Genomic DNA, 24,613 nt, shown 5'->3' with positions numbered 1-24,613 from the left:
ATACCCAAACTTCCTCCTCTCCTGACCCATCAAAAAAATAAGAAAAAAATTTCCTTGGATGAGAGAAAAAAATGCTTTACAGGAGAATTGATATCAGGAAGCCAGTGTTTGCAAGTTATGTGTTTGCAGAATAAATTTATAATAACTAGTGGTTTCAAAAGAAGTGAAAAAATGTTAATGTAATTTTGGGTTGATAGTGCATTCACAGAAGAAACTAAGTAAAAAGAAATCTTCTTTACAGGAACCCTTTGCAAGCTTATTTTTTATTTTTTTGAAAGAACTGCCAAAGATAAAGTTTTAAAGAAATTGAGACCATAGTTAAGATGGTTAAAAAAAAGGATGTGGGTAAAATATAAGCAGGATAAGAAGAAGGGTAAGAAAAGAAAGGAAGAAGAGGAGGAAATGGAGAAAGACAGGGAGAGGAAGAGGAGGAGGAAAAGGAGGAAGAGAGAAGGAGAAGGAGGAGGGGAGGAGAAGGGACAACAATCTTTTCCATTTGTTCTTTCACTTTCTGTGGGTTCAGTGCCTGTAGTTAATTATGATCCAGAAAAATTACATACCTAGTTTCAGAAACAAAAAAAATTCATGCATTTTAAATAACCTTCATTACAGCATATTGTTATAATTTTTGGATTTTATTATTAGTTATTGTTAATTTCTTTTTAAAAAAACATTTTTATTTATTTTTTATTTTTTAATTTTTTGGTACTGGGGATCGAACTTAGGACCTTGTGCTTGCGAGGCAGGCGCCGGAACCGCTGAGCTAAATCCCCGGCCAGTTATTGTTAATTTCTTACTGTGTTTAATTTATAAATTAAACTTTATCATAGATAAGGTGTATGGATAGGAAAATAAATAGTACACAAAGGGTTCATTGCTGCCCGTGGTTCTGGGCATCCTCTGAAGGCCTTAATATACACTCCCTTTGGATAAAAGGACCCTATGTTGCTACAAACAAAAATAAGCAGAGAAAGCAGACAGCAGATTTGGAACTGTCCCAAGTCCATATACTGCAATTGTTAGACACAGGTATAAAGTATTTAAGAAATTTTAAAAGGTATAATGTATCTAAGAAAATTTTTAAAAGGACGAGTGTAAACCTGATTCAATGAAAGGAAACTTTTTAGGTGACTAGACAGACTGGACAAAAGCAAAGACAACATAGAGTAATATAAAATGTATCAGGCATCAAACTCAGTGTTTGGTTTTTAATATAAAAAGAGGCATAACTCAAGAGAGACTCGGGAAAGGAGATTCTTGAGAAAGTACTCAAAAACCCACAAATAAGAACGATGGATAACAGTGCAGATTTCCTCTTGGTGAATATTTCATAAGATTTCAGGCAACACAATAAGCTTTGTTGTAACATACTGAAAAAAAGAAACCCTCATTATCTAAATCCTTAGGTTATTCTTAGATGTATTTTTCTGTGACATGTGTAATGTACATTTATAGCATAAAAACAGAAAAGAACCTTATGCTGTCTATATAAAAATAGGAGGTTGTTTTCAGAGGAAACAAGTGTTGTTAATAGTTAAACTTATGTTTAATATTTATAAATAGAAGGTTATTTTCAGAGAAAGCAAGTGTTCATAGTTTTTGTTGTTATTGTTGTTTGTTTTGTTTTGTTTTGTTTTAATGCTACTGAGCACAGATGACAAGTCCCCCTTTTCGGATTTGAACCCGCGCACTCACAGTAGGAGCAGCCGTAAACCTCCACCCGCAGCCCGATGCGGCCCTCCGCGCTCCAGTCCAGCGGCACCACGCGCAGGTAGCGGGCGACGACCTGGTGCTGCAAGTCATGCCGGACCACGCTATCAGAGTTCACGTTTCCAGGAAATGCCTGGGAAAAGAATGAGATTCGAACATTTGAAAAAAATCAAAAATATACGTGGGAAACAACCTTATCCGTCATGTGCTAAAATAAATGCAACTTGTCTTATCGAATGGAAAAGTTTTCTATCCTCATGTGGTAACAATTTGAAAAAAAAAAAAAAGCTTCATTTCTTCTATTTGAAAACAAGTTGTTTTAAACAGGAAGCGGGCCAAGGTTTTCAGGGGTCCTTTTCTATATGTAAATTTATTGCTATATGTAAATAATGAAACACTATAGGGCAACACTATCACGTTCAATGAATATTTAAATTGAGTTTTTCTTTTCTGCTGCTAGGAATTGAGTCAAGGACCTCCTGCTGAACACCCCCCCCCCCCCCGCTCCCAGCCTTTTTTATTTAAAAATATTTTCTCATTAAGTTTGGTGCATTTTAGGTATACAGAATGATGATATTCATCATTGGAAATTTGTATCTTTACATGTTATATCTTGGTTCTTATTTTTTTCCTCATTCCCCTGCCCTCCCTTTCACCCCTCCACCCCTCCCTATTTACAAAGACCCTGTTTTCATTTTTTCCTTATTTCATATTAATTCCATTCCCTTCTTTCCTTTCCCCTACCCCTCCCACTTCCCCTTCTCCTTTGGACCTTTTCTACCTATTTCACATTATCTATTATACATTTTGATCCTTATTTACACTTTCAGTTTTTCACACCAGAGAAACTATTTGGTATTTACACATGTGTGTCCTATTTATTTCACTTAAGAGTATGGCCTCAATGTGCATCCATTTAGCTAGTCATGTCTCTAGTTTCTCATTCTTTATGACTGAGTTGTACTCCATTTTATTTAAAAAATAGCCCCCATCTTCTTTATCCAGTCTCCAGTTGATGGGCAATTGCAGCCCTTTTTTTTGAGATAGGGTCTCATGTTGTCCAGGCTGGCTTTGAATTTACCAGCCTCCTGCCTCAGCCATCTGAATAGTCAGAATGGACAGGCTTGAGTCACTTTGCTTGGCAATATTTTGTTTTTAAAATACACAATAAACAATTTCTATGGACTCTCACCATATTTCTTGCTTTAATTTTTTTCACCTTATGTTGCCAAGTCAGGAACTACACATGAGCTTGGTGCACTAGTAAATTCCCTAATATGTGATGATCTGTGAGGGTCATGTAATCAGGCAGACTCCCCAGAGAAAAGCTCAGCTACCCAGGGGTACAGAATGGATCTGTGGGGATATAAAGAAGGGAATAGAACACGATGGAGAAAAGGAAACCTGGGATAAGGAGGAAAGTACAACCAAGGGATTTAGACACCAGTGCTAGTTGTGCTAGAATCTTGCCTTGTATGAGTAATTTCTTTAAACCTTAATAATTTTTATTACCTCCCATCCCACCAGGATACCCAACTAGCTTATTGGAGAACGCATTTTAGAACTAAAATTGTATAGTCTCTAAAATTATGAACCAAAATGTATTCGGGAATAGACAATAAGGACACATTTCTGACTGAGATCATATCAGGGAAAGAAATGAACATCAAGGAATTGCAGGTCAGTGCCAAAGTGTGATATGGGCAAAGGAGAAAGTAAAAGGCAGACATAATGTTTTAAAAGAAGAATGAACAATTTAAAGAAAAATAGTAGGAGAGAATATAAACCAACCTATTCCCAGGTACTAATGTACAGGCATTCCTGACAGACAAAGGCAAGAGGGGAGTAACACGGTAAATGTCTTTAGTTAAGGTAACGTTTTTCTTTGAGTGATGACATCTGGATTTTCCCTGAAAAATTCAGTCTTAATACTCAACTCCTAATCCACATGATTCTGAAGAAGCAGACAGAACTCCCTGTCCTGGGGGCTGGGTGATTCACTCACTGAAACTCAACTTTAGCACTTAGGTCCAAATGATTCATTCCTTTATTTATATTATTCATATTTTCATTCCTTTATTTATCCACTCACTCATTCACCTTCTATGTACAGATGCCGTTCAAGTCACTGGCAATACAATAAAGTATAATAGAGACAAGAGCGGCGATTCTCATGGTATTTATATTACTGTACAGGGGGAGCAAAATGGGGCAGAAATAAAGAGAGGTGGAGAAGATGGAGAGATAGAAGATTACAGCATAGCAGAAAATACTACAAATAATTAACAGCAGATGGAATAATCTGGCACAAGTGCTTCAAAGGAGCAGATAGGAAGGTGAGAGGAATAGTGGTGTGGGCATAAGTGCTGAAGATGACCATGAAGACCTTCATCATATCCTGTGACCTCTGTGTCCCCTGGTATGGGTGAACAAGGCTGCCTTCCACTGAGCCTCTGCTGACCACGCTGCATTTGGAAGGGAACCTTGTCAGCACATCTGTGACAATGGCTTCCTGAGCACCTAAATCTAGAGTAGGCTGAACATCAGCTATGGGGTCTTTTGATTATTTGCGTGGTATTTTTTCCTTTTTAAGGAACTGAAAGATTATTAACCATTACTAAGATACAGGAAGGGAAAGACGATTAGTCCAAATTCACCTATATTGCATTTGAAATTTCACCATCAAGTGAAAAGGTGACAGATTTTGAGATGTTTAGAAGAATAGTGTTTTATCTAAGATTAGCTTTTTAGAGAGGTACATTCATTATTTATGAGCAAATATATGCAATACGATACTTTCTTCAAAGTTCACAGTATCATTAGATTGTGCTTTTAGTATTCTTTTATATTTGAGTGTATTTGGACATTTAAGACATTACCCTAATTAAAGTTTTAAACAGGGCATAGAGTGTTGTGGGGACTACTATTCATTTTCTTGAATACAGAGATGTAAGTACATGTAAAAGTGTCTCTTTTGATGTAACAGTATTTGGAAATTTTGAGAAACACAGAAGGAAGTATGGCAATATAATTAATAAAAACATTTAATATTTATAGATCACTTTATTATTTAGAGGGTCTCACACACTTTGTGTTGTTTATACCCTATAGAAAACTTTAAATTTGGTAAGAATGCTATTTTTGCAAATCAGGACCTTTAGACTCAGAAAAGTAGTGACTGGATGCTGGTTATCTAATAAGGATAAATCAGGGACAAAGTAACAAGGCCTTCCACTCGCTTTACTTGAAAATCAAATTTTCAACTGGAAATAAAAAGGATTTGTTTTTCTTTTTAGGTAGAACACACTTTATTTTTACTTGGATATTGCATATTTGAGTATCAAATTTAAAGATTGATAATTTTTATCATGCCACATTTTGGTCATACAGTGGATCTATGGCCTATTTAGCAGATGGTGCATTTTGCCTGAGTATTTAGCTTATTTCTGTTTTTTATTTTATTTTAATAAAATCAATATTTTCTTGTTTTCAAATTTTCTCCAAACATGCTCCTATTAAGTTCTTTAGTATCGATTAACTCTTTGTCAGTTTAAATATAAGTAATTTAAATGTTGCAGTGGCATATTCTACTAAAGGAAGAGGAAGACTGATAACTATAGGACATATTGCTTAATGACAATGACTGCAGTTATTGGCCTTGAAAGCAGCTTTTTTTTTTTTCATTTTTACATAATTTAATTCTTTCCAAGGCATTTGTAGTTTTTCATGTAGGGCTGAAAAAGGAAGAAATAAGACACACAATTGATTATTAACAAACCAGTAAGAACTGGAAATGTGTATCAAAAGTTGGAAAGTTAAAATGAAGTCAAATTTTTGGTATAAAGTTCTCTTTAAAGCTCAAATAATTAGTGTTTTGTAGCTGCATAAAAACACCAGCAAAATTTATTATTGAAAGATTAAAAAATCAATCTTAGCTACTGGTGTGCTACATAATGTTGGTATTAAATCTCACTTATTGGCCATGATTTGGCCATACTTAGGATAGGATATGTTTTACTATTATATGATGATTTACATAGTATTAATGGAAATCACAAAACTGTGTGTTTAGTAAAATCGACACAATATAACTGAAGGTGAAATGTAAATAATCTACGATGATACTTTTTAGAGTTAGTGTCCTACAAACTTTGCAAATATATAGCAAAGAATTAGAACTTTTCAAAACATAGTGGAAGTCACTCATACTACTTTTAGAATAATCTAAATGTCAGTGACTTTTTTTTTCCTTTAATTTTCTATTGGTACATTTTAGGTATACAATACATTTACATTTAACACTGGGTACTTGTACCTGTACATGATGTATAGTTCTTATTTTTTCCCCATTCCCTGTCCTCCCTTCATCCCCTCCATCCTTCCCTATTTACAAAGACTTTGTTTCCATTTTTTCCTTTTCTCATAATTTTTCCTTTCCCTTTCCCCTCCCGCTTCCCCTACCCCTTTGCACCTCACCCCAGAAAGAATGGCTGCTATCAAGAAATCAACCAATAACAAATGTTGGAGGGGTTGTGGAGAGAAAGGAACCCTTCTCCATTGTTGGTGGGAGTGCAGACTGGTGCAACCACTGTGGAAATCAGTCTGGAGATACCTCAAAGAACGAGGACTAGAGGTCCCATTTGACCCAGCTATTCCCCTGTTGGGGATCTTCCCCAAAGAATTAAAAGAATCATACCACAGGGATACATGTGCACCCATGTTCATAGCAGCACAATTCATAATAGCTAAAGCTTGGAAACAGCCCAAGTGCCCATCAACTGGAAAGTGGATAAAGAAGATGTGGTATTTTTTATAAAATGGAGTACTACTTAGCCATAAAGAATGACAAGCTAGAGTCATTTATAGGTAAATGGATGAATATTGAGGCCATACTCTTAAGTGAAATAAATAGGACACACATGTGTAAATACCGAATAGTTTCTCTGGTGTGAGAAACTGAAACTTTAAATAAGGATTAAAATGATTAAAATGAATAATTGATAATTTGAAATAGTGACCTTTTAATAACTGAAAGGTTTTCACCACATGCACAAAGAATTACTTCTGGCTCAAACAATGATTCAAGTAGTGCAAGAGAGGAAGTAAACCTTTCCTATAAAGTACAAGATAGAAAATATTTAAGGCTTAGGGCTGCATAGCTTTCTGCCCCGAATTCTCCTCCATCTTTTTCCCCTCCTACATTCTCTTCTTCTTTCCTTTACAACACGTGTACGAAAACTATTCTAGCTCACAAACTTTAAAAGAACAGCATGGACCAGAGTTAGCCTATGGGCTGGGGATGCAGCTGGCCAGCTGCTGTTATAAAAAATCATTTCTTACTTTTTCCCTTAGGGTCCTGGGGATGGAACTCAGAGCCTTACAAATGTTAGGCAGGTGCTTTACCACTAAGCTACATTCCAGCTTCCCCAAGAGAATATCTGAGATTAGTAAATTCTCCTCTAAATTCAAATACAGGTGAAAAGTCTAAACTCATTGGGGAACTTTTTGGCTTTTCGTCATTTAAAAATCGGTAAACTTCAGAAAGCATTATATAAGCCCTTGAAGCATATAATTTATCAGACTAGAGAAAATACATAGGGATTTAGAAGTATGTTGTGTGTGATGCATGAACTAACATTTCCCTCAGATTTACGATCATGGGGTCTGAAGTATAACTGACAATGTGTTTTATGAAGTAAATAAGTACATTTAGCACTCATTAAAATCTTATTTTTCAAGAGACCTAAAATAAGAGATTGTAACTCCCTATAGCAAAATAACTAGATTTTGTATCTTGGCATCGAGATTTTGCTTGACTATAATATGTGCCTAAAACTCCTTATTATTGTGTAAGTAAACCTAGGAAGATATTTTAGGGCTACTGATAGCAATCTCAGTGGGATAAATTTAGGAAGAAACCACAACAATAACAACAACTATGCATTCATATTTCTTAAAGTGAGAGACTTTGTTTAAAATATAAATAATCACTGCTAGAATAGAAATGCATATTGATTATTCTTTTTTTTGTATTAAATTCTTTTATTGGTACATTGCAGGTATTCAACACAATTACATTTCTCATTGGGAATTGTACCTTTACATAATGTATCTTGGTTCTTATTTTTTTCCCCATTCCTAGCCCTCCCTTCATGCCCTCCACCCTTCCCTATTTACAAAGACTTTATTTCCATTTTTTCCATTTCTCATCATTTTTCCTTTCCCTTCTTTCCTTTCCCCTGCCCCTCCCACTACCCCTACCCCATTGGACCTTTTCTTTCTATTTTACATTTCTATTTATATTCTCCTGTGTAGACTTTCAATGGAGTTTTTCATGTCCTGGAAATCTATTTGCATCTGTTTTATGGATTCCATTTGTTTCTTATGTTGGGATTCCATCATGTTCCTGAGCTCCTCTCTAGATTTATTAATCATGTCTTGCATTAGGGGTAAAATTTCTCCTGTTATCTGAGAAATTATTTCTGATTTCATTTTTTCCAGATCCTGTTTTGTTGCCAGTTCAGTGGGTCCAGGTGGTTGAGTATCAGAGTGTTCCATCTCATTTCCCTTTGGGGTTGCTGTAGGTGATCTGGAAGTCTGGTTTTGAGACTTATTTATGTGTTTTCTTATTTCGACTGGGGCAGGGGGCTGTTAGCGCCTGCACGGATTACCTTCTCTGAGCTGGGTGAGGTGGGCCAGGGGCCGTGAGCAGCGGTAGGGATGGTGACCCAAACGCCCTTTCCTGTGGGCTGGGAGCAGCGGGAGGGATGGTGACCAGGAAGCCCCTTCCTGTGGACCAGGAGCAGTGGGATGATGGCTCAGAAGCCCCTACCTCTGGGCCGGGAACAGTGGGACTCAGTACCTTGATCTGGTGGTCTGTTGTCCTCTGCATCTTTGTAGTGTTGATCCAGGTGGCTGCCTGTCTGCAGCGGGGTGATTCGGTGTGTTCCGCGTGACTCAGGACCTCGGTCGGGCGTGCACAGACCTGCCTGTCTGCAGCAGGCCGATATATTGATTATTCTGTACGTTGATGTCATTGCCACTTTTCTTAAGTAAAGTTGTATTTCTTGACAAATTTTAGATTGTATTTTCCTGATGCTAAGAATGTATAGCAAAACGTAGAAATAGATTATCCATGTTGTAGCTGTGGTGTGAGTTTCTGGGCCTCGTGATACTCCTTGTTGAGGTTGGAAGAAGGAAAGGATTCCCACAAATCCCTGTATCTCCCCTTCTTCCAGTCTGACCTCTTAAACTAGTTTCTGCTCACAGTGTTTATCTGGCTGGCCACTCCACCTGCAGGACTGAGCTGAGAGAGCATCCTAAGAGGAAGGACCTGCCCTGACACTCGTTCCTCAGCCCCCAGCAGTCAGTGATGGCAAACCTTATAGAGATGAGCCCCCAAACTGCAACCCAAATCCCACTGATTTATTGCAAAGTGCCAATGCTGCAATTAAATCTGAATATTGAAGTTTAAGTTCAGAAAAAACTCATTCATTAACATCTTTTTTCTTAAAAAATAAAAGATGTATACCATAGGTTCACCACTGCTGCCCCAGCTGTACTGTAGGACACCTAGAAATTTAGACTTTTCATTCCCTTTGCTGCACATAATTAATTCATCAAGTTTTGATTATTCATCTGATTTGGAATTAGGTAAGAGAGCTGTGAGTATGTAATGCTCTTGGTACTTCTGTATCACATGCCTCTAACACAATGGCCCAGGATCAATAATTATCTATTTACTGCCTGATTAAATGAATGAATAAAAATATGTATTTTCCAACCCAGACATTTATATTTCATAAACTCTTATCATTTTTGGATGTGTAAAAAAAAGAGCTGAGTTGTTATTTATAGTTCAGAGACCCTTGCTTCTCAGCCTTTTGATTAAGACCAAAGGTATAGTTCAGAACCATGTATTTGATAGTATCCTACAAAAAAAAATAGAGCTTGTTGGTCAGATTCACGAAGACACTAGTCTAACACATAATATTTCCAAGAGGTATGAACATGTTATTATAATAATGCAAAATAGCTACCATTGTGGGAGAAAAAGGAAATGATTATGTAACAATCAGGAGAAATGCTAGGAGAGATGTGAAAATTAACACCCCCCCCCATTAAACCTCAGATATTCATATGGATAATTCACTTGAAGTCTCCTAAAAAATACTCTTTTTGGAATGCAAAACCATGATAAATGGCGAGACAATTCCAAAACCTCCCATCTCCATATGAGCAGCATTACTCTCCTTGATATGGTAACCCAGTTAAATACGTCTTCTTTTCTTTTTAATTTTGTAGATGTACTGACAGCATTGTAAAATTATATTACTAGAAGCATTAGATAATGAAGAAAAGAACTGCATTCTAAGAACTATAATTTGATGCAGTAAAACAAAAATCAAAAAAATCCAGTTCTTTCTTTTTCTTTCCCTTTCTTTACTTCTTCCTGGGATCCTAGGACAGTGATGTCCTCTAGGTTTATCTTTTGTGCTTATGTGCAGTCGGTTTACCCAACAGGGAGACTCCATCTTTTCATGGCTTCATCACCTTTCAATGTTTGTCCCTCCAAAATCTAAGTCTCAGGCACAAGAATCTTGGGTCAGCTCTCTTCCTCCCTCTCTCCCTTGCTTCCTTCTTTCACTTTAATGTAACACATGATTGTTTCTTCTCACATCACATTTCAGTATGGGCGGGAGTAGACGTTCAGGGACTTTGGCTCATTTTATTTGGTTCTCATCATCAATGTCTGATTCTTAAGTATATCACAAAAGTAAAAGAGAAATCATAGAGAGATGGACAGAGAACTTTATGGACAGATTTAAATGTAGAGGATTTCATTCTGCACACATTCCATTGGTTGTCTGTCTTGCTAGTGTCAACCTTGGTGTCCGTCTTAGTTACTTTCTGGTTGTTGGGACAAAATACCAAACACCCACAAGTTAAAGATGGAAATGTTTATTTTAACTCATAGTTTGTAGAGGTTTCAGCCTATAGTGGGCTGTCATCATGGTGGTAGGGTATCATGGCAGAGGGGCCTGGCAAAGAAGAAACAGTCCACAGCAGGGTAGGCAAGAGGCAATGAGCCTTCCTTCTTCTTTCCCTTTTGATTCCATCCAGGTTACAAGCCTATTGGTTGGTACTACCCACATTCAGGTTGGGTCTTCCTTCTTCAATAAGTTCATCATCCACACCCAGAACTATGCTAAACCAATCACTGGGCTGATCCCATATCACACACCCATGATCCAGTTACCTCCCTTCTATAAGCACATGGGGCTTTAGGGAGGCATATAGGTAGGTAAAAGCCATCACAGTATCAAAGAGAATGGGAAATGTAACATGGAAAATGGTAAAAGAGGTTTGAAGGATGCAGAGTGCGGTTGCCTGATACTCATGAATTTTTAAAATCCTATGTTTACCTATAATATAGAACTGATTATATTTAACAGTGAAATTATATATGCTTACTTTTTGTTTTTTCCATGCTTACTTGTGTTATAGGACAGATTATACTAAATAGCAACATTATTTATGCTTGCTTTTTGGTTTCCAAATGAAACGGCAGACTAGACAGGGTATGTTTTTCTAAACATGTTTTTCTATGTATAGTTTTCTAAAAAGGTGAAAATATGTTTAATATAGGGAACTACAAAGGTCTTACCAATTTGCTCAATTTTGAGAAATGCATTTATCCATCTGTGCAACCCTCATGTCCTACCAAGATACAGAATATTCTGTTACCCCAGAAAGTTCCTTTCCAAATCTCAGTCAAAGCCCTTGTCATCTGATTCTACTGCCCACCTTATACAAACATTTTTCAAATTTATATCACCACAGATCAACTTTGCCTTTTCTTGAACTTTACTGAAAGGATTCACCCTGACCTATTTCACTTGGAATGATATTGTTTATATTCCCTTCCATGAAGTCATGTGTATCAGTAGTTCACAGACCTGCTTTTTTGGACTGAGTATTATTTTATTGTATAGCAAATAGAAAATTAAAATATTTTATATTGTTCATAAAATTAGGTCAGGTATGGGGAAAAGCAAGTTAACTACTAATTTATCCATGGTAAAGTGGTGGTAATAGGTAATTTTTAAATTGAACAGTGGACAAACTGCTATGTAAGGCATAGGGAGAATGGAACAGGAGAGGGAAAGATGGAGAAAAGAATATTTGCCTTTTAAATTAAATTATTTCCATTCAATTTGATTAAAATAGTTATCTATACACTATCTTGCCAAAAATATTTTTAAAAATGCAGTGTTTGTGTCTAAAAATTTGACTTTATGATTGTTGGCATAACATATAAATGGAGACACAATCAGTTGGAAGATTTATCTTATCTGTAGAAATAAAATCCAGCTAGTTGCTTAAAAAAGCATAACACTGGTACTGAGCCCAGAAAGAAATTTCTCAAATCCTCATGTAAAAGAAGTTATGTTGCACTAAGAATAAAGTATTCAACAACATCTGTATGAAAAGGCAGTGACAAATTTCACATGGGGTTTTCTCCTAGTTTCCCGTCACAAAGCCCTATGAAAAAATGCCAAAACTCAATTCAGTAAACACAGTTTTACAGTGCTAACCCAAATTTTCAATGCAGGTTTTCAGCCCTCCTTGCCGGCTTACTGTAAAAATAGTTTGAAGTATCTGCAGAAATAGAGAGATAGCTTTATCTTCAGTTATCCTCCATAAACACTGCTTTTCTCTGGTATTTGGTAAGTATTGATGCCAGTAAGTATGAGAAAATACTCCTGGGCATGTGAGTGCAGTGAATCTCTTTCTAAGTGTAGAACTGAGGGTTTTAAATAAGCATATAATCTCCACCACCGAAGTTTTATTTCAGATGAGTACTAGTCACAGCTATGCAAATTAACATCTTTAAATTTTGACTTTCAAAATGAGAAGTCCCTCATTTGGATAGTTTTATGCTGTGAGATATTAATAACACTGACACTAAATGTATTGTTTGATTTGAATGTTAATAAACACTCTTTCTTAATATATTTATGCTATCATTTTATATCCTATCACATGAAACAAAATAGTATTTTCTGAATGTACAGAAGCTAATTATTCCCCATAAATTTGACTCTAGTTTTTCACAGAGAAAAAAGCTTGAACTTTTTATATTAGCCTCTTCCTTATTTAAAAACTATTTTTCCATTGTTTTGGTATTTGCACTGAGCTATATCCCTAGTATGTCCTTTTTAAAACACTCATTTTGTGACAGGGCTTTTTAAATCACTAAATTTCCCAGACTGGGCAAAAAATTGTAATCCTCCTGCCTCAGCCTCCTGGAGGGTTGGGATTATAGGTGTGTACCACCATGCACATTTAGTTCTAATTTGCTACTTCTTTTCTTTGGAAAACTTCTGAAAGTGTTCTTTCTTCCTTTTTTTTTTTTTTTTTTTCTTCAGTCTACCAATGTGCTTATTGATGTCCTTTCTTCTGAAATGGAAATCAGAAAGATTACTAATAGCACAATCATCTGATTTGATTTTGCATGGGTATTTTCCATAATCATCTTCTACTTTAATGTCTTGTTCAGGGACATTTCAATTCTGCACATTCTTATTTGATCTCTGATCACTTCTCTGCTGGTATTTTCAATGCTTTTGTGAATTATTAATAATCATGCTGTTCTTTCCCCTCTTTCATGGATAAGGGCTTCTCACCTTTAAAAATAAGTTCAACTTTCTCACCTTCAAACATAAGTTCAACAAGGACATTTTGCTCTCACTCTGAGTCCAGAGAAGCTCTACCAACCTTACTTGTGGGTCTGTGGGGAACCTGAGCTGTGGAGGAACCAGGTCTTGTAGTTTGGGTCTCTCAGTTTCTCCGTGGCTCTGGCATCCAAGTGCATTCAGCCAGTGGGACAACCCAACAGTTCATCAGCTTCTGACAGTCCCTCCTCATGGCCCAACTCTCCTTCATCTTTGACAATATCTTTTATTCTTTTTTGTTCTCTAAGTTCTGGTGGTGAGAGTGGCACATCATTCTAGTTCATGAGCATCTCATCTTTCACTGAATTTTCTTAAGCCTGGCCACATTTCTGTTCTTTGTTTCTCCACTAAATTCTGTTTAGGTAAAATCTTTTTAATGTTTCATCTCTTTCTGGTCAGAATGCTGATGGACACATGTATGTACCCAATCTGTGTTATAATTATTATCTTTCAATTTTATTTCCAAATGTTCCTAGAGTGTATCCAGTTGGAAATGTTTGTCTAGAATTCTTCTAATTTCCTGATTTTCCTAGAATCTTCGGCTCTATTAACTATACACTCTTCTGTCCTACAAACCTGAGTTACAGTTCTCAGTATCATTAATAATTAGAGAAATTCAAATTAAAATGACAACAAGATACCATTATTAGAATTACTAAAAAAGCCTAAATAAACACAAACAAAAATTCCTGTAAATGTTATTCAATGAAACTCTTGTGCATTTTTATTAGAAGTGTAAAATGGTATAGCCAATGGGAAGACAATAATTCCCCTAATCAAGAAAAAAGAAAACCTATCTTTACATAAAAATCTGCATCAGGGTTTCTATCTGAGCTTTATCCCTAAATTCCCCAATCTAGGACAGTGGAACCGTCTGCCATGTGCCACCCACTGGCTCCCTTCCCCCGACACCCCATCAACAGGTAAGTCCTACTTGAACAGTTTCTCTTTTCTCATTCAACCAAATCTTCACTGCCCCTGCCTCCCAATAGTGCTATTTCTATGACTTCTATTCCCTCAAAAACTTACACTTTCTTAATTATTTTAATGAAACAAATCAAGTGTCAATAAATTTTAAAAAGCAAATTGAGAAAACCAGAATAAACAATGACTGGGAGCTGTCCCAAACTGAAAAAAAAAAAAAGTCTTTGCTTGCTCCATTACCTATTTTTCAACCCTGTTTGCCGAGATGTCACCTTCCTCTTAGTCCTCCACCCTGGTACATACGTTGTCCTTGGTGCTGAACACTCTCTTACCAGAAATGGATTACTTGAACTGTATTCTCTGTGCTTTGAGAAACCCTGCTTCTTCCCTGACTGCTCTCTGGATATACCTTGCATTTAGTCTCTTACTTCTTTAAGTCACGTTCTATACTACCTGAAGGAGAATCTTTCTAAATTAAAATCTAAATCTGTGAAAACTTAATTGCTTAACCCAAAGTAGAGACACAGGTTACCTTTGTTCACATGTTGCCAACTCAATAAATTGAAGAGAATAATTTGTACAATTATCACCTTTTGTTTTGCTTATGTGATGCTAAATGATTCACTTAACAGATTCTTTTCAACAAATTAACGGAATTGACTTAGCTGAACAAATATATTTGTTTTATAGGTGTTATATGTATACAAATGAATTAAGTAACCTGTTATACCTGGGATTTACAGAAAATCTATACTGCAGTATGCTTCTCTAGTTCTTTCTTTCATTTCTTTTGCAATGTGATGGGTATTTCTGGAGCTATGCTATATTCTCCTACATATAGGAAAATTTTATTTTCTCTCAGAATTGAGTAACTTAACATTTCAAAGAGTTAACCTCCACTTTGACCTCTAACCCCTTTCCTCAAGCAATTGGACTAACAGGACAACACATTGAAAGAAAGACAGTCCTCTGATTTATAGATATTATAGGTTATCCAGAGAAAGTTTTTACATTTGCTTTTTTAAATCCCTGGAGCAACAAGATGTCATGGATGATGCAGGATTGCAATAATTGTGGATCTTTAGCACTGAGATAAAGCTAATAAGAAATGGGCTTTGGTAGTCACATATACAGATTCTCTGGAATAATGGAGACCTGATTTTAGATCTGTCCTTTTGAATGATTTTTTTTTAAAAAAGCAAACAAAGAAGAAAGAAAGAAAACAACCAAGCATAAATAGCTATTAAGTTACTTTGAAAATAAAATGGTGCTATTCATATATATTTTATTCAACTTGTATTTGGAAAATATCCAGTGGAACTACCTAATGGTAAGTAGTTAGTGTGTAAGCATCCTGGACAGAAATAAAAAGAAAATGAAATAAAACTTCTCATGGAAAAAAGACACTGTGAAAAAACCCTAAGTGTTATTTGATACTATGTATTAATGTCTATATTTAACCATTACTGTAAATATGAAGGAAATATGCTTTGAGTTATATAAATAAAGTTTTAAGATATTTTATAAATTTAACAAGAAATTGAATCAATGGAACAAATGTGTCATTTGTAATGTGCTTTTCAGAGTTATTTAGATCCAGTCATATTTTATTAATGTATTAAGCAAATATAGAGTCATACTTTGGGCTTCTGTCATCTTATTTATATAGTTTTGATATTAGCATTCTACTGTCATTTCTTTCTGCTCAGAAATGATCTATATATTTATGTCTCACAAAGACACCACTAATGCATTATAATGCTTTTGTAGATAGCTTATCTTCAATTTTATATTCATCAGAAATTTTCAAGAAACATAAATATTCAGGCTTTCAAGGCATAAAAAGTATATCAAACAAGGTATCTGAAATATTTACATGAATACACATATTCAGGATGAGAGAGAGAATTTAAATCACATGGCAATTTATAAGTTGAGTTTTTTTTATTTTGAAGTCACTTTAGACTCCCAAAGCATTTGAAAAACAATATGGAGTTCCTATGTACCTTTCCCTTGCAAATTCTAATAATCATGACCTATACAATTATGATATAGTCATCATAGCTAGCAAACTGCCACTAACATAGTATTACTAACTAAAGTACAGAGTTAGGCTAATTAAACTAATTTTATGTGCACTTTCTTCTTAGAATATACAAGTTTTACTACTTGTTTTTCACACAACCACCACCCCAACTGTGTTACAGATGTTGCATAGCCTAAAAGTAATTTTCTTTCCGTTTTAAATTCAATAATTCAAATTAGTAGAATGTGCTCAGAAAATCCAGTTTTGCTTTCATTCATGAATTTGGTCCTGGCTATAGTGTACATTACTTAATTTCTAGCCACTGATGATATAACTTCTGAGTGTCATTAGATCAGATATCAGATACTATGTATTAATAATAACCTTGCAAAGAAAACAAAGATGCTGTATCTAAAGACTATGGTTCATCTCCAAATAAGACAAGGTGTTTCAAGCTGAGTTTAAAACTAGAACAAAGATAGATTTGGAGAAACAAAGAGGGGACCACAAGAGTAGCTTATCTTCAACTCAACTCCATCAACTGTGTATACATAGCAGGAAACTACATGTGTGGCAGTAAAACCAAAAAACATTGTGGGAGAAAGCTTTTGTTGCTGTTTTAAGCCCTTTAATGTGAAAAACAGACAGCTTGGCATCACAAATACTCCACTGCCTCTCTTAATATTGATTACAGGGGCTCAAAAGGCAGCTGATAGAAACCAGATGCCCAAGCAAGGCAGACACCCAGAAGGCATAGTGGTGACTGGGACTTACAATGTGAACAGACTTAGTAAGAACCGATGCTCTGGCTCATGAATACCACAGGTTAGTGGCTGCTAGGAGGTAAGGGCAAAAAAGGTAGGAAGGAAATAGAGCTGGCTACACAAGGACAACAGAAGGGATCCCTGAGGTGATGGAAATATTCTCTCTCTTTAGTGTGTGAATCTCAATATCGTGGTTGTGTATTGTACTCAAGTTTTACAAGGTATCATTATGAGCATCTAGAAATAAGAGTACATTGTACCTCTCTGTAGTATTTCTTACAAATGCAGGATACTCTGCAATTATCTCACAATATAAATTTAATTGAACAAAGATTATATGTTGAGCATCATAAATGGCTCCCTGCACTGTCAAAATCTGTATCTCATAGTGGATTTATTTTTGTCTCAAAATGATATAAAATGTCTCAGTAAATGTTGGCACATGGTGGGAGGAAAAACAAATTGAAATGGAACATTCCCTCTTCAGAGGGTAAAGGTAGGAGCTGCCTTCCTGTACTGATCTCAAGCTGTTTCCTCTCTTAACACCCAGAAAGTTAAATTACACAACAAAGATCAGAAAGCGTCATTCCTTTAAGCAACAGTTTATCGTAAGAAATCCAGCAGTGTGCACTACAACAGCCAGGTATATGATAAATGTATTTAAAATGTCTCTACAAATTAAATACAAGTGAATGATTTTCCATTCTATAAAAAACAAAGCAGGGGTGGCAGGAGGGGAAGGGGAAAGGGAAGAAGGGAAAGGAAAAATTATGAGAAAGAAAAAAATAATGGAAACACAGTCTATATAAATAAGGAAGGGTGGAGGGGGTGACGGGTGCATAGGTAATGGGGGAAAAAATAAGAACTAAGATGCATCATGTTCAGGTACAAACACCCAATGATAAATGTAAATGTATTGTATACCTAAAATGTACCAATTAATATATAAATAATAAAAAAACAAAAAAACAAAAACAAAAACAAATAAATAAATAGTAGAATTATACAATATAGAAATATGTTACGTGACTTCACTTTGAATGTATTATATATGAATATAACATACTTAGAAATATTAATACATGCTCAAGAATATTTTTCACCTGATTGGTTTACAATTTGAAAAAATGTACTTCAAAGATCCATAAAAATGATAATCAGATCATGTGATTATTCTAAATAGTTGTTATGACTAGAATAATAAGTAAGTTTATTGTGTCTTTTCCCAATGGAAATATATTAACAGAAGAATTCTCCAGAGACCTCATTTGAAATTTATGTTATTGGTGAAAATTAGAAAAGATACATACGCATATATGTTTCTGTGTATGTGTATAATTTATATTTACATTTTGCAATAAAGCCTTAAGCACTTATAGATATAAGTGAAGAATTTCTGCCCCAAAGTCTGGATATGGAGAAGTGGAAAGTGAGCTTTACATGGTCAGTTCATGATGATTTTCTAAGGATTTTGGGGACACAGCTGTCCAAACTTGTATGTCTGGAATAGTGCCATCGTCACAGACCTAGAGGCCAGTGTAGGTTACTCCTGGCAGGCAGTGGGTCTCTAAGCTCTCACAGTGAGCCATACTACACAGATGGAATGGGAAACTTGAGTCCTCTGTAGTAAAGAGTAGTGTTTGAGGTAGGTTGTAATTCTGGTCACTAAACTGGAGCAAAAGAATAACAGAATTATGCAAGTTCTAGATATAACCTAGTAGCTGCAGTGTTTAAAAATCTGTAGTACCTTCACATAAGAACAAGGACATTTTGAAAAAAATACTACTTTCACTTAATTTTTTTTTAAATGAGAGAAATCTGTGTTGTTTCCATGTGCATCTCTCGAATAACCAGTGATGTTGAACATTTTTTCATATGTTTATTTGCTGCTTTTACTTCTTTGTCTGAGAAATGCCTGTTTGTTTCAGGTGTCCATTTTTGAATTGGGTATTTATATTTGCGGGGTCTGGTTTTTTAAAGTTCTTTATGTATTCTAGATAGTAGACCTTTGTCTGAGGAACAGCTGATAAAATTTTTTTTCCCACATTGTAGGTCGTCTCTTAGCTCTGTTGGTGGTTTCTCTTGCAGTGAAGAATCTTTTTAATAAGATGAGATCCCAGTTGTTGATTCTTTGTGCTAGTTCCTGCGCTACTGAGGTTTTGTTCATAAAGTCTTTTCTTATGCCAATTAGAGGTCTCATTTGATCCAGCTATTCCCCTGCTGGGTGTCTTCCCAAAAGAATTAAAAGAAGCATACCACAGTGATATATGCACATCAATGTTTATAGCGGCACAGTTTGTAATAGCTAAAACTTGGAAACAGCTAATTGCCCATCAGCTGGATACTGGATAAAGAAGACGTGGGTTTTTTTTTTTAAATAAAGTGGAATACGACTCAGCCATAAAGAATGGGAAACTAGAGACATTTATAGTTAAATGGATGCAGATTGAGGCCATACTCTTAAGTGAAATAAGTAGGACAGACATGTGTAAATACTGAATAATTTCTCTGGTGTGAGAAACTAAAAATGTAAATAAGGATAAAAATGTATAATTGATAATGTGAAATAGGAAGAAAAGTTCTAGGGAGGTGTAGGGGAAAGAAAAGGAGGGAATAGAAAAAATATGAGAAAAGGAAAAAATAGAAACAAAGTGTTTGTAAATAGGGGAGGGTGGAGGGGGTGAAAGGAGGGCAGAGGAATGGGAAGAAAATAAGAACCGAGATACATCATGTACAGGTACAAGTTGCCAATGATGAATGTAACTGTATTGTATACCTAAAATTCACCAATAAACTTGATGGGAAAAAAGAGAGAAAATAGGGTGCATGGCTATTCCCAAAATATGTTCACATATACATCAATTTCTGGAGGGATGGCTAACCCTCACCCTGTGCTTGGGAATTCTTTTATCTACAAGTAAAAATGTCATTCAATTTTGGTGAAGGCAAATTGTTATTAAATTTTTAAGAGATATGAAGCTTAGAAAAGAATAACAAAATGTAATATGCCTGAGGCAATATTTGAAGATGATAAAAACCACAAAGGCCAATCCTAACAAGAGCAAGTTTGGCAAATATATGTGTGTACCTAAATTTTCAAATTGAATTAAACTAGTAGGAAGGAGGAGGGTTATGTTTTCAGGAGGTCTGGAGTTGAAAGCTGTGATATCTCTTTCCTTGACCCCCATTCACTGTGAGCTATAAGTTACAATGTTAAATGAGACATCATAATATTACATTGACTTTATAATGAATTATTACAGAGAAAATATTCATGTCAATGGAAATAATAGCCCTATTGTTTTTTACATTGATCAGGATTACACTGGTAGGAGAAAAAAATGTTATACAAAGAATTGGTAAAAATAATTTTAAAAACCTATATAAAAACTGATCAAGGGTCAAAATTTTTTACCAGACTTTTTTTTTTTGGTACCAATGATCGAACTCAGGACCTTGGGCTTGCCAGACAGTGCTGCGCCGCTGAGCTACATCCCTGGCTAACCAGACTTTTAAATAATTGTATGTTATTAAAAACAAGGACTGGGCATGTAGCTCAGTGGTATAGCACTTGCTCAGCATGTACAAGACCCTTGGTTCAATCCCCAGGAATGCACAGGGCAACAACAAAACACAACAACAAAGGGGAATGTGGCTGCCCACTGGTCACTGAGTGGAATGTAAATTAATACATCTGTAAGTAACAAGTTAATTCCAATATCATGATGAGTAGTCATATCTTGGCAACTTCACTTATTACTTCAAATGCATTTGAAGTTTAATATTTGAAAGGAAAACCTTTCAAAAAAATTAAAAATACCAGTGAAAGTCTTGTCTTTGTTATAAATTATTTTAATAGTAATCCCAACTTGCTAGAAGTTTAGAGAACAGAGTCTTCTTTTCTAATTTTCAGTGAACTATTAGTGTATATGCCTCTATTGAGTGTTAGAAGGTCAAACAGCATGTAAAACAAGCCCAAGGATATAGCCTTAACTCGTGCAACAGGAACATTCACAAATGTATTTTGACAATCAGCTAAACCGTCTCCACTTCAGGGAAAATAATTACTCCCTTATTCACACACTTTTCAAATATTATGAAGAAGGTGAATTTGCAATCGGTCAACAAATTCTCACTACTTAGAAAATATAAGAGTCATTGCAATGACTAATAAAGATTTGTGTAAACTATTTTATGCTTCAGTTAAAGTGCCTTTTTATTATGCATTCTTTATTCAGAGATAATTTTGATTACATTCACTGGAAAGAAACTTGTATTATAGGCATCCGTCTAGACTGAGTTGCTCCAACAGAATAAGACAGCAGATTTTCTATTGGTGATTATACACATTATCTTTGAGGTCTTAATATATACTATATTCCTAGTTATGATTCTCAAGACAAGGGCTTAAATCCTTTATAGAAAGGGATTTCTGTTGGTGAAGGGAATTGGCATATTCTTACACATTCTCCTGCCTTTGACCTATCAAAATGGACAAACCTCTTGCTCCTTCTTTAATTTCCTTAGTGCCTTATTATCCATAGACATTACAATTAGTTTAATTGGCTCAGACAGCCAATTTCAAGAAAGAATCTTTGAGGTTGTATATGATCTTTAACTTACAAGTCCTAAGGTTTTCACAGGCTTTTTTAAAAAAAATATTGTAAAAGTGAATACAGTTTTTTGTTGTCAATCCAAAATTTTTCTCCAAATAAAGCAAGGTAAAGAAAAGCTTTCTGTGTGTTCTTCCTCCTTCTTTAACCCCTCATTCAAAACAGTCTTCTCCATAAAACTCTAGTGATCTATATAACAGGTTTGAAAAGCATTATAGTAATATCTAGCAAATAAATATAAATATAGGGTGATCAGGGTACAAGGCATGATGGAGTTAGTGGAGGTTACTATAGGGAAAGAGTCAAGTTAACATTTGACTTCACTAGGGTTGAATTTTCATGAAGGAAACTGGATTTGTCTTTGGATGCATATATGGCTGGAAAATTCTCTACACTGCCAGTGTGATTAGACTTTATGTGTTAGATAGGAGTTCCAAGAAACATTATACCAAAATTGAAACTAAGGAAAAAAAGATTACTGAGTGTCCTATCACATCAAAGAATTATCAAGATCCTGACTATAAATCATTGATTTTCTAGAGAAATACATCATTTTTGTCCCTATTATTCATTTTTAGTAGAATCAAGATATTGTAAATATAGATATCAACTTATAGATTAAGAAATAGCAAATGTTTTCATGATAGAGCGTTAATAATTTTTACCTAAAAAATAGCTTATAGATTTATTACCTTGTAGCTATTAGCCAATTTTGAATTTAGTTTAGCAATACTTATAGCTCAACCTTCTTTCTTTCATTGATCATATACAATATTCTCTCCTATCTTTCACTTTTTGAACAAGCTCTAGAATCTTGCTACTTTCCTCATTAACTATTGAAATTAATCTTCGATTTATGTCATTCTTTTTCCTGCAATAACTATGTTTTTAAAATAACATTTTGAAATTTACACCTGAGAGTGCACTGGGAAAATAATTGTTCAGTGAAAATACATCAATTTACTATTCTTTGCTTATGGTTCCCTAAGTCTTTGGCATTACTAAAAATTGCATCTTTAAGAATAGTTTTCACTTGCATGTGATATAAGCAGTTATAGTATAAATAGCAAACAGTATAATAACAAAATAATTTCAATAACTAGGCCAAAAACTTTACAAGAAAAGGAAACAAAAATGCAGTATTTTGAGATGTTATATTGTAAGAAAGGACATCTACTGGGGTATACATTTTAAGAGATAGCTGTGGTTGTTGCACTTCCCAGTTTGTGAATATATGCGTAAAGTTGAAGAATGTAGTGTAAAATAAGCAGTGGTAGTGGGCGCGGGAAATGAAGGGAGATAAAAGAGAGAAGGTAAGAGATGAGAAAAGAGTAGGATGTGATGGAACAGGAAGTTGAAATGGAGGAACTAAAGGAGAGGAAGAACACTTTTTAAATGAATCAATCCAAATTTAATTACAGCGGAAAAACCAGGCAGAAAATCCTTTAATTGATTTTTAAGAATGAACCTGGCTGAATTTTCTTGGGACTCTGAAACCATCGATTCTCCTTGCTTCTGCTTCTCAGACCCAGCGGGACCCTGGCTGGATGCGTGTTTTTGTGTGTGGACTCCCAGCAGGCTTGCCCCGGTGTGCCCTGTGTCCTAGGAAACCGACCATTCCCATTGGCAATTATCTCTTCAAGACCCAGCTGTAATCTAGCTGTGGCCCTTTCACTTGCATTCCTACTCTTCATTGTCAAACAGCGACTCTGACAGAATAGTTTGAGCTGTATTAAACTAAGATTTCTGTAAGAACTGCTATTTCTGCTAAGAACTGTCTAAAGAAGCCTCCCAGAGGCAAAATGCCTTAAATACAGTAAGGAATTTGAGAAATGAATTTTAGACACTTTGGCAAATCCAGAAGAAAATATGTTTTTAAAGATAGAACCATCTGCCATTATACTTACAAGAGGTTGCAATTTGCCTTTTATATGGAGCCTATTTGCCTTTAAAAGAAATCCAGGAAAAAAAGTAGTTTGGATAGATATGTGATGACTCAAAATATAAGCTTTATTGTATGGTTTTAAATTCTGCCGTTTCACTGATATTCACAGAACACTGTATAATGGGTAAGAAGAGAGATTTGAATACAGAAAGATTCCTGAGGCCCATGCAATTCTCTGCTGTTGAGGTTTCTTCCTACTTCAAATTCAGGGGCATATTTAGCTTGAAATCAGAACAAAGGTGTTCGCCCTTACTGACGGCACCCACGCAAGCAATCAGATCCTACATTTAAAGACTCATTGCTCCCTACTTTTCCCTTTCTTCATCATTGTGAGACAGCTGTTTTGCTATTAGACTGACGTCTTAGGAAGCATTTCTGCCAGTGCTGTTTTGTGATACTAGAGAATGAGGGATTGACTCTGGGTCTCCACACTGAGTTACATTCCCACCCCTTTCATGTGTATTTCGTTTTTAACAGGGTTTCAGTAAGTTGCTAAGTGAGGAGGCTGGACTCAAACCAATGATCTTGCCTCAACCTCACGGAGATCTGGAATTAGAGGTGTATGTGATCACACCTAGAAAGTGTTTGAAAAGCTATATTGTTTTCAATCTCCAGAATTCAAATAGAAAATTATATTATTAAAATTAAATTATATTATATAAACATAATGCTCAAGTGATGAAAATAATGTAAGTATGTTTATTTTAAAGACTCAGTTTAAGTAGAGACTTGGCAACATGATCTGCTTTCATAATATAATCTGTTGCCAATTGGTAGAAATGAAACTTGCTTTGTGCATCATTCTCAGGAAGAAGAATCTGAGAGCCAGTGTGGTACCACCTCAGTTTTCACTACAGAATCATATGCTGATGCGTTTCAGTTAGAATTTAAGT

The 24,613-nt window shown here is 35.3% G+C and overlaps 1 protein-coding gene across 4 annotated transcripts in view; it reads right to left on the bottom strand.

The window, feature by feature from the left end:
• Cntnap2 (contactin associated protein 2) overlaps positions 1-24,613 on the bottom strand; it is a 2,081,788-nt gene that overhangs the window by 1,273,600 nt on the left and 783,575 nt on the right. For all 4 annotated transcript variants that reach the window (XM_087207770.1, XM_087207771.1, XM_087207769.1 and 1 more), the window contains exon 4: positions 1,696-1,843. In XM_087207770.1, coding sequence (XP_087063896.1) covers positions 1,696-1,843 — 148 coding nt within the window. The remainder of the gene's footprint in view (positions 1-1,695; positions 1,844-24,613) is intronic.

This window comes from Heterocephalus glaber, unplaced genomic scaffold (genome assembly GCF_053883595.1).
Source record: "Heterocephalus glaber isolate CG9 unplaced genomic scaffold, H.glaber_assembly_v1.0 deba00000818, whole genome shotgun sequence".
NCBI classification, from domain to species: Eukaryota; Metazoa; Chordata; class Mammalia; order Rodentia; family Bathyergidae; genus Heterocephalus; species Heterocephalus glaber.
This window is presented reverse-complemented; position numbering and strand designations above follow the sequence as displayed.